The sequence below is a fragment of the Pipra filicauda genome, unplaced genomic scaffold (genome assembly GCF_003945595.2).
Source record: "Pipra filicauda isolate LSUMZ 115617 unplaced genomic scaffold, ASM394559v2 scaffold554_size360964_pilon, whole genome shotgun sequence".
Classification (NCBI taxonomy): domain Eukaryota; kingdom Metazoa; phylum Chordata; class Aves; order Passeriformes; family Pipridae; genus Pipra; species Pipra filicauda.
In genome coordinates, this window is record NW_024104703.1 from 283,986 (window position 1) to 294,383 (window position 10,398).

Consider the following 10,398-nt stretch of genomic DNA (forward strand, 5'->3'; position numbering starts at 1 on the left):
GAAGGAGCATGTGGCTGAGCACCGTGCTCCCAAACCACGAGGAATTGCAAGGGGAAAAGCAGATATTCCAGGTCCAAAGACTGCTGCTGGAACAGCCTCTGGCCTCCAGGCGCAGAAATCGGGGGGATTATGTCAGGGACAGGTATTTGCAGGCTTAGCCCCTGCCTGAATGGAGGCTTGCAGCCAGGGAATGGTGACACAGGGCTGGACTCTCCTGGTGTTGCATTTATTAGTTTAATCACGAGGTTAATGCCAGCTAAGCCAGCAGAGAGCACGTCCTGGTTCCGCCGTGATCCGCTGTTCTCCCTCCAGTTCACCCCAACCCGGGTCAGTCTCGGTGCCATCAGACAGAGGGTTTTGGCTGGGATGGGGCAGGAGGGCAGTTCCTAGTGGAGCAGAGGGAGTGGTGGCAGGAGAAGGCCCAGGGACAGGATGACCTCACCCCGGGTTCATGCCGTGCCCCGGCCGTGCTCCGGCGCTGAACGAAACTCCAGCAGCCACCAGGCACGTGAGGCTCGTCCCTTCCCGCTCCCGGGGGACTCCCCATCCAGCCCCTGGCCAAGGGAGCAGAACAATCCCGGGAAGTGACTGGGGGCAGGGAGGGGGGGCGAGGGGACAGGATGCCCTGCTGGCCACCACCACCGGCATTGTCTCTTTGGATACCTGGGGGATGAAGTCAGAGATTGAGCAGTGGCCAAAGAAACACCAAACCCCCCTGATCGCTCTGGAGCTTGGGGGGACCCAGAGGAGGTTGCCTACTCCCATCTATGGATGCTGGCATCCCTGGGAGGGGGAAGAACCCACTCCCCACTGACCCTGCTGTGGAGCTCTCCTGTCCCCCGGGTGATTTGGGGTCACATGGAGGCTCCCCAGGGACTGTTTCAGGAGTTGGCACAGTCCCAGCACAGCTGAGGAATTTCCTAACCCTGGTCTGCAGGCACCAGCCTCCTGGAAAACCCAAAAGGGCCCAACTTCTCCCTTCTTTCTTGTAAACGTGGGAAGATCCCACCATACTCCAAGGGCTGGAGCCCCTCTGCTCTGAAGCCAGGCTGGGAGAGCTGGGGATGTTCACCTGGAGAAGACTCCAAGGAGACCTAAGAGCCCCTTCCAGTGCCTAAAGGGGCTCCAAGAGAACTGGAGAGGGACTTGGGACAAGGGCCTGGAGTGACAGGAGAAGGGGGAATGGCTTCCCACTGCCAGAGGGCAGGGTTAGATGGGATATTGGGAAGAAATTCTTCCCTGGGAGGGTGGGGAGGCCCTGGCACAGGGTGCCCAGAGAAACTGTGGCTGCCCCTGGATCCCTGGAAGTGTCCCAAGGCCAGGTTGGACGGGGCTTGGAGCAACCTGGGCTAGTGGAAGGTGTCCCTGCCCATGGCAGGGGGTGGGACTGGATGGATTTTAAGGTCTCTTCCCACCCAAATCATTCTACAATTCCACAAAAACATGTGAGGGGGCTTTACGGGAAAGAAAGTAGGTGGCATCCCCAGGGTTACACTGTCTCCCAAAATAGTTACAACCTCTTACATCACTACTGCCAGACTGTCTGAGCAGCTGGGGACTTCCCTTCCCCAGAGGGTTGAGGTTCCTCTTTGAAGCACAGAGTGGCCACAACTTCTTTTAGGGGAGATCTGGTGACTCTTTTTACCCCCTCAGAGGCTGGAAAGATCCCTCCAGGATCTTTCCCAGCAACTTCATCGAGGAACCCCTGGTGTGGGGGGTAAGGGACTATCAGCTCCCAGGCACAGACAGAAGCCCTGGCACCTGCATGGTGGCCCTGCCTTGAGGGATGCCTCCATACATGCCTTCTTCCTGGGAATATAGAGAAGGGAAAAGCAGGGAGACACAGGCAACACCTGCCCACAGGTGGTCCCTACAGTGGTGGCCACCAGGGAGGTTTCTGGCTGCCCACCCAGCAGTCAGTGAGGGAGGTGACTGTCTCCAGCCAGGGCCACTTCTGCTAAAGCTGTCCCCTCCACGTCCCAGCACATCCATCTGGGTCTCCAGGATGCCAGATCTGCTCCAGGCTGGAGCTGCATCCCCCAGCCTGGGGAAGGGGGCTCACTGAGGGCCGGGGGAGGGAGCATGCAGGGCTCAGCTCCTGCTCCGCTGGCAAACCCCCAGGTGGGCTCCGGAAAAGCTGGTTTAGCGGGAACAGCTGCAGGTAGGGGGCCCGTGCAGCCGCCTCGGCTCCGGTTCTCACCCACATCCCGTCCCGCGCACGCTGCTCTCGCTTCTAAGAAAACACTCGAACCGCTGGGGACGGCAGTGGGGAGCGCTCAGGGAGCGGGGACAGCCTCGCTGGGGGCCCTGTGCACCACCACAGCCCTGCTCCAGCCTGGCCAGGGCTGGCATTCTTCTCCCTGCACCCCAACAGCCCGGACCAGCAGCTCCCAGCTGATGGTGGGGCCTCCAGAACCCCCTGTGCAGCTCTGGCACCCTCAGCTCCCGGTACCTCCAGAGAGTGGGTTCCCTTTAGGTCCCTCTCACGGCTCTTTGCAGAGCCCCACACCCCATCCAGCCCATCCCAGCTGCTCCTTGGCCCTGCTCCAGCTCCCCCCGCCCGTGCTGCCGTGGGCAGGGGGCCCAGGGGAGGAGTGGCAGTGTCACAGGACGTGCGTGTTCGTGCTGATTGCTTTTGCAGCCCCTCCATGGCACGTGCACAGCGGGGCCACCTCCGACCCACAGAGCCTCCAACCCACCGCCCTGCTCAGCCTCAGTACCCCCATGAGCATGGGGGGGTCAGGGGTCCTCCCAGGCTACACAACAGCCCTTGGGCAGCTGTCCCTCCACAGGGCAGTGGATGCCACAGCCCTCACCTCAGTGCCACCCCACCATCCAGCTGTGTCCCCAGGCACTTCCTGAGATTCCCAGGAAAAAAGATCCAGCCCCTGTCCCAGCAGAAGAGCCGCTGTGCCCAAAGGGATCTGCTTCACCAGCATGCACAAGCCATAGAATCATGGGATCACTGAGGTGGGAAAAGCCCTCCAAGATCGGAGTCCAACCATTCCCTGCCAAAGCCACCACTAAACCATGTCCCCAGGTGCCACATCTACACGAGTTTTTTTAACATTTCCAGGGATGGTGGCTCCACCACTGCCCTGGGAAGCCCATCATGGAGATTTAGGTTGAGCTGCTGTCGGCACAGGCTGGGCAGGACAGGGCTGGCATTAGGTCCTCTGTCACGCCACACACAGTACTGGCACTGTGGGGTATCCAGTGCAATCCCACTGTCCCCCCAGCCCCAACCCAATCAGATGCTGACAGTCGGGGGGCAGGAGGTCCCATGAGCTCTGGAGAGGCTCCTGCACTGATGGGATGGGACGGCTCAGCTGCGGGGCATGGGCAGCACCCACACACCCATCCCAACCCTGAGGGGCTGCAGGAGCCCGGGCTGACACCCCAACCCGCTCCTGGCAACACCCACAACAAACAACCTCCAGAGCTTCTCTGGGGCTGTGCTGTGGCTGAGGGGGTGTATCAGCCACAGCAGATTTGGGGCTGGAAAATATTTATTTCTGTAGCTGCTTGGCAACGTTTGCCGCTGCCGCGGGGGGCGAGGGGGTGAGTGGCACTTGGGGACAGTGACAGCCAGAGCACCACCGTGACCCATTGGGGACAGCACTGGGGGTGGTGGGTTAAAAACCCCTTCCCACACAGGCTGGGGAGGAGCTGGTGTTGCCCAGAGGCAGAACGGGACCGTGGGTGGAATAATGAACCCTGGAGTCAGAGCGAGACAGAGAGGGTGAAACGCTGTGAGCAGTGACTCAGAGGGGAAAAACGTCCCCAGTGACACGGGGGTTGCTGCCATTGGCACGGTGGGGACAGTCCTCGTGTCTCCTGTCCCTGTGGCCCCGGTGATGTGGGCTGTGTGACCCCACAGAGCATCACGGGCAGATGCCTGAGTGTCACAGACACTCCAAACATCACCACCTTGCCACACACTCTCACCTCAATCTTCTGCCTGCTCCTCGGGGTCTGTTTGGGAGGGAGATCAGCGGTAACATCACACAACACGGGGACAGCGACAGCAGAAAGTGTCCCCATGCCTGCTCTGCCCTGCCCGGGGCTCCTGTCCCGCCCTCCCTGCCAGGGCTCGGATTAGTGCGGGCTCAGCAGACTCCTGCGGCAGCTCTACGTCCAGGGGCTGGCAGAGGAGATGACCAACATCCTCCTGCTCAGCACCCGCGGACAGGGATGAGGGAAGAAAGCGAAACTGCCCGTTTCCTGCTCAGACAGTTGCAGCAGAGCCACATGTGACCCTGCTCCACACGCAGATCACAGGGAGGGAGGGAGGGCAGTGCTGCCAGCCCTGGGACGAGCAGGCGCCCACGTTCCTTCTCGGTCATTCCAATGCACACGGGGCAGCTCCTGGGGAGGGGAAACTCTAGGAGGGAAACGAAGGAGAGGAAACCCGGGGGGACCCATCATCCCAGTCAACAGCCAAACCTCTGTCCAAGCTCAGCTTGGCAGAGGGCTGCAAACCCATATCCCGGGAGGCTTGTTCCTGGGGCTGTTCCAGTGGCAGTATCAAGACAAAGTGGTACCAGGGCACGTCCATTTGGAAGCAGGACCCTCAGAGCAGCGTCACCCACCCCAGACAGAGGAGCAGGCAGTGGCCCATCTCCCTGAGCAGATGGAGTGGGAACGGGATGGACTCTGCCCCCTCGCCCACTCCACACTGTCCAAGAGCCAAGGGGAACGGAGGACCAGGGATTCCCAATCCAATACCTTCCTTCAGGCAGGCACACGCTGCTGAATTTGCTTCCCTGAGGTCTCTCCCTCCATTTTTCCAATGCCAGTCCCACAGGCTGGCAGCCCCAGGGCCGGGGCATGGCCCAGGCATCCCTGCTTCCCCCACACACACAGGAAAAGGATGGACAAAGACAAACAGAGGCTTAAAATCCTGTTTATAGAAACACATTCTCTCTGTACAGCCCAAAACATCCTTTTTACAGTATTTACAGCAGCAGCAGCTGGGGCAGAGGCACTTGGGGGGCAGGGATGGGCCAGATTTGGGGGTCCCCATGCAAAGCAAAGGGCCAGCAGTGGCTGCCACCACCTGTGACAGATGCCACCGGGGGAACAGGCTTTCCCAATCTGGAGGGGACACCAAGGTAACACTGATGTCCTTCCCCGAAGTCACCCAGGGGGTCTCCAAGGGTTTCATCAGTGGCACAGACCTCCTCAACCCACTCAGTCCCAGGAGCCACCAGCCCCCGTGCAGGGCAGAGCCCAGTGCCCACCCCGGGTTCTCCTCTCTCGGCGCCGGCAGGGTCCTGCCACCACTGTCCCATGGCCGGATCCGTCCCCACCGCCTGTCCCTGCGCCTGTCCCCGTCCCCAGCATGGTCCCAGGAGCCATCCCCAGGCCAGCAGTGGGTGCAGAAGCAGAGGGTGCATCAGGCAGGCATCAGGGGGGCTCAGCTGCTGGGGATCCTCCTCTCCAAACCCCGAACCACATCTCACATCTCTGCAGGATGATACAGAGGGGAAAAAAGATGGTGAGAGGATGGCTGGGGGGGCTGCACTGGACCCCCTGGCACCACCAGCAGCAGGGTTAGAGCAGAAATCTGGGGGATGGGAGACAGCTCTGGTCCCCTTCTTGTCTCACTCCCTCCAAGCATGGCTGGGGCCTGCAGAGCAACACTTCCCACCAGCCACCTCATTTTGGATACTCAGGGAAGGGAACAGATACAGGAACTGTGCCTTACACGGTCCGTGTAGGGGGAAATATCTCATTATTTTTTTAAATCAAGTTCTCTCTGCCTCCAGCCTGTCACGCTGTTCCCCTGTGAGAGGAAGTGTGGCCCCTGCCTCAGTTTCCCCAGCAAGGAAGCTATTGGGGAGCAGCCAACCTCACCAGATCACAGAGCTGCTGTGGTGCAGCTGCCAGAGCTGCCCAACACAGCATCACCCCCTTCCCCAGTGACACCCCCTGGCCCTCATCAGGACAGAAACACGTGGAGAAGAACACCACCCACAGGCTGGGATTCCCCTTTCTGCCATCGCACAGACCCACTCTCCTCCCTCCAGATGGGATATTTCCACAGGGCTAGGATATACCACAAGGAAAAATCCTCTTTTCCTCCTGCTCACCTTTCTCCCTCAAGCAAAGAGCAGCCTCCAAGCAGGAGCTGGAGGGAGGCTGCAGGCAGAGAGCCACAGGCACCTCTGCATCTTCCCAAAAACATCAACAGCTCTGCAGGTTGTCCTGTTGGGTATCATTGCCAGGACCAACATGGCCTTCATATCCTCAGTCCCTTCCCCAGGTACCAGCACCTCCAGCTCATCAGCTGGGGGAAGCTGAGGCAGCAGACAGGGAACACACTTAAGCCTTTGTATTTCTGCCCCAGCTGAAAGAGCCTGAAGAGGGAAGTGACATCCATGAGCCCCTCGCCAAAAGAAAAGACCAAACCCGGGCTCCAAGCACTCTGCAGCAGGACCCCCAGGCAGGAGGGGTGCTGGCCAGGGGCAGTGGAGGAGCCCCAGCACGTGGGAAGTGCAGGGATCAGAGCTGGGCACGTACCCTCCAAGGCTTTATCCAGGTCCGCGATGAACTCCTCCAGCTCCTGCGTGTCACCGAGCTTAGCTGGTGGCGAGAAACATGGTCAGGTCTTCCCATTCCTCCTCTTACCTGGGAGAGGAAAGACCCCCTACCCCTTGTTCCTAACCACAGCTGCTCCAGCTGCAGCTGCTTCCATCCCATTTCCATTCCTGACCGGGAACACACTAATCCAGCTTGATGGCTGTTCCAGGATCCTGCCAGAACGCCAGGGCTCAGTCCCATCTCCTAATCCTGCAGGACCCCACTGACACCCCCCATACAGGGAAGCCCAGTTGTCACCAAGCCAGGCTGAGCACATGGAAGGAAGCACTGGCAGACCCCTGGGGACAGAGCCAGGCTCACCTTTGGTGGGGTAAGTGTCGGCTGGGGTGTTGAGGTGCTCCTCGCTGGAGTTGAGGCTGCTTCCCGGGGACGTGCTGGCACCTGCACACACAAAGCATCAGTCCCTGGCCCCGGCCACAGGCACCCGATGGGCACATTGCAGGAGCAGGGACCGACCGCGGGCGTGGCACGGGGTGCCAGGTCCTGCCTCGTGCTTGGACAGCCCATCTGCTCTTCCCCTGGTACCAGGAATGCTTGGGAAAAGGCAACTGAGCTTCTTTCTTGGGCCAAAGACCACAAGAGGCTGTCTGGGCACAGTCACGAGGACTCTCAGGGTTATTACATGGAATTGGGTCCCTCTGAGCTCCCACTTATCCCAAGCCTCCCACAGTCGTGCAGCAGCCAGCCCGGCAGAAGGAGCCCTGGCAGATGTTGGCAGGTCCTGGGCCAGGATCCAGCGGTCATCCCCGCAGTGTTGCTCATCCAGCCCACCAGGGATGAGTCAGGCAGCATCAGCAGAAAGCTCAGTGGTTTTCCATGGAGGAGCCCCAGAGCTCCCACACCGACAGACATCATCCTCCCCCACGGCTCGTCATTCCCCAGCCCCAGACTCACTCTCCAGCTCTTCCATTTCGTTCCCCAGCCCCAGACTCACTCTCCAGCTCTTCCATTTCGTTCCCCAGCCCCAGACTCACTCTCCAGCTCTTCCATTTCGTTCCCCAGCCCCAGACTCACTCTCCAGCTCTTCCATTTCGTTCCCCAGCCCCAGACTCACTCTCCAGCTCATCGATGCCGCTGTCGTACACGCTGTGTCCCACTTTCCTCTTCAGCTCTTCCAGGTGCTGCTGGTACTGACATGCAGGGCCTCGGTCAAAGTCCTCCATCACCTCATCAAACTCCCTGAGCAGGTCACTGAGCTCCTCGGCCATCGCTGGGGGGCAAGAAGGGGGTGTTGGAGCACCCACCCTGCAGGCAGCCCCAGCAAGACCCTCTTGGGAGCAGCCCCAGGCTGGGCACGGTGCAGAGCCAGGATGCAGGTCCCCTCCCTGCAGGCAGTTCTCAGCCTTACTCTGAGCTTATCCAGCTCCTTGGACACCTCAGACATCCCTCCAGCTCATCCCACAGCTGAGCTGGTGTCCAACCCAGTATGAGTCGGTCCTATCCAGGTAAGGGGCTTGATAGAATCTCGGAATGGTTTAGATGGGAAGGGACCTTAAAGCCCATCCCATCCCACTCCCTGCCATGGGCAGGGACACCTTCCACCAGCCCAGGTTGCTCCAAGCCCCGTCCAACCCGGCCTTGGACACTTCCAGGGATGGGGCAGCCACAGTTTCTCTGGGCAGCCTGGATGGGAGGTGGAAGGGACCACAATCCCCGGCCAGGACAGTCCGGGAGCTCCAGGCTCTATCCCGCTCCCGGGGATTCCCGACGGGATGCGCAGCGAGGTGCGGGGGGGAATGCAGGAACAGAGTCCCTGCGGGCGGGGAGGGGGGTTCCGAGGAGGTGGCTCGGCTCGGCTCGGCACTCACCGGCTGCTCGGCGGGCTCTGCTCCGCTCCCCGTGCTCCGGTCCCGCGGCAGCGGCGGGTCCCGTCCCGGCGGTTTTGGCCCCAAACCGGTGATGGGGTGGGCGGGGCCTGGGCGGGGCCTCCAAGAGGCTCCGCCCCAACGGGCGCTCCCAGGGGATCCCGGGCGGGTCCCGGGATCACCCCCCCGTCCGTGCCCGAGCTCGGGGGGGGGGGGGGACCTGAGCTCTCCACACACCCCGGAGAGGTGGGTGGAGCAGGGGGGAGTCGGACTCTGCACCCAGGGAACAAGGGAAAAACGGCCTCAAGTTGTGCCAGGGAAGGTTTAGGTTGGATATTGGGAAAAATTCCTTCCTGGAAGGGGGTTGTCCAGCCCTGGCACAGGCTGCCCAGGGCAGTGGTGGAGTCCCCGTTCCTAGATGGATTTAAAAGCCATGTGTACGTGGCACTTGTGGACATGGGTTAGTGGTGGCCTTGGCAGTGTTGGGGGAGCAGTTGAACTTGGATGGTCTTGGAGGGCTTTTCCGACCTCAACAATTCCATGATTTTCTCCTCCAGTTTTCCCAGTGAGCTGTCAAGCCCAGAGCTCTGTGTCTGGGCTGCACCCTGGATCCTGCTCAGCAGCATGAGGGTAGACACGGGCATTAAAAAAGAAAGAAGGGAATGGGCCCTGCTTTCTTTGCCGTTGACCCTAAAATCACTCATGAATCCGAGCAGTTGATCCCACTCCTGCAGATACTCCCTGTTGTGCCCTTCACACAAGCCCTAAGCTTGACTTCAGATGTGAAACCCCACCAGTGCTGAGTGCTTCAAGATGGTTTTGGTGGGGTCGGTGCTGAGAACCAGCCAGAACCACTCCAACAGCAGCAACTGCCCCCGAAACACCAACCACCCACAACAGCCACTAACCCCCCAAAACAGCCACCACCCCCTCAACAACAACAGACACCCCCAAACATTAACAACCCAACAACAACCAGGGCAAAGAGCCCACGGGAACAGAACCTGGAGCGTGGCAAAAGCCACTGGACTCTTCGGAGCAACGCCAGGGCTCCCTGAATGAGCTCTGCAACTGATTGGGGACGGGGTTTATTTTGTGGGGCTGAAAGAGAGCAGCTCTAAGCAAGCGCTGGTGTGTTCCAGCAGCGCCAGGCGGCTGCTCCTTCAGGCGGAGGAGTGTCCGTGCAGCTCAGGGAGGCCGTGGGCAGGCCGGTGCTGGGCTGCCCTCAAGTGGAGTTTCCAGCAATATCCCACCGGCACTGAGCAGTTTTAGGCTTCTGATGTGGCGGGAGAAACACCCTACAGTGATTTTTATAGTTTTGGTAGCAAAAGGAGAAAGATGGCGCTTCCCAGCGAGCCCCACATGCCCTCCCTGCCCCCTCTGTGGCACTGGGAAAGTGAACTTCAACAGGACTTTTCCTGCAAAGAGCTGCCTCATGTGTCAGCATCCCTGTCTCATCCACAGAATCACAGAGTCAGGAATGATGTGGGTTGGAAGGGACCTTAAAACCCATCCAGTTACACCCCCCTGCCATGGGCAGGGACACCTTCCACTGTCCCAGGTCGCTCCGAGCCCTGTCCAGCTTGGCTGGAACACTTCTGGGGATGGAGCAGCCACAGCTTCTCTGGGCAACCTGTGCCATCGTTTTACCACCCTAAGAAGGAATTTGGAAGGTCCCCAGAGGGGCTGCTCTTGCAGCAGGTACAATCCCACCCAGCCCAGCCGCTGGACATGGTGTTGGTTTCACAGTGGACACTCGGGTGTGCTGGTGACCTCAGGAACCTTCAGCAGCCCCGTGGTGTCCCGAGCTTATCCACTCCCACAGACTCAACAGCACTGCTGGTCTCTGGAGCTTATCAGAGACCAGAGACCCGGGAGGTCTCACCAGCTATCTCACAGCACACACTCCTCCAGGAAATACTTCCCCACCCATCCCAACTGTACCCATCCTCAGGGAAGGGACCTTTGCAAAATAAGAGCCCAGCCC

The 10,398-nt window shown here is 60.1% G+C and overlaps 1 protein-coding gene across 1 annotated transcript; it reads right to left on the reverse strand.

Annotated features, from left to right (window-relative positions):
• Positions 1–4,890: 4,890 nt before the first annotated feature.
• Positions 4,891–8,763, reverse strand: LOC114000839 (regulator of cell cycle RGCC-like). The gene is made up of 5 exons (XM_039387324.1): positions 8,415–8,763; positions 7,661–7,816; positions 6,907–6,987; positions 6,526–6,588; positions 4,891–5,469 (listed from the first exon to the last, which is right to left on the reverse strand). Exons 2-5 carry the CDS (start codon positions 7,812–7,814, stop codon positions 5,462–5,464), a joined length of 306 nt encoding a protein of 101 aa, XP_039243258.1. The 5' UTR covers positions 7,815–7,816; positions 8,415–8,763; the 3' UTR covers positions 4,891–5,461.
• Positions 8,764–10,398: the final 1,635 nt, after the last annotated feature.

Excerpts from the sequence above, each read along its gene's own strand:
- LOC114000839 (XM_039387324.1), bottom strand. The coding sequence starts at position 7,814 with ATGGCCGAGGAGCTCAGTGACCTGCTCAGGGAGTTTGATGAGGTGATG. Across the intron at positions 6,988-7,660 it reads CGGCATCGATGAGCTGGAGA|GTGCCAGCACGTCCCCGGGA; the intron begins GTGAGTCTGGGG and ends TTGTGTGTGCAG. Across the intron at positions 6,589-6,906 it reads CGACACTTACCCCACCAAAG|CTAAGCTCGGTGACACGCAG; the intron begins GTGAGCCTGGCT and ends TCTCGCCACCAG.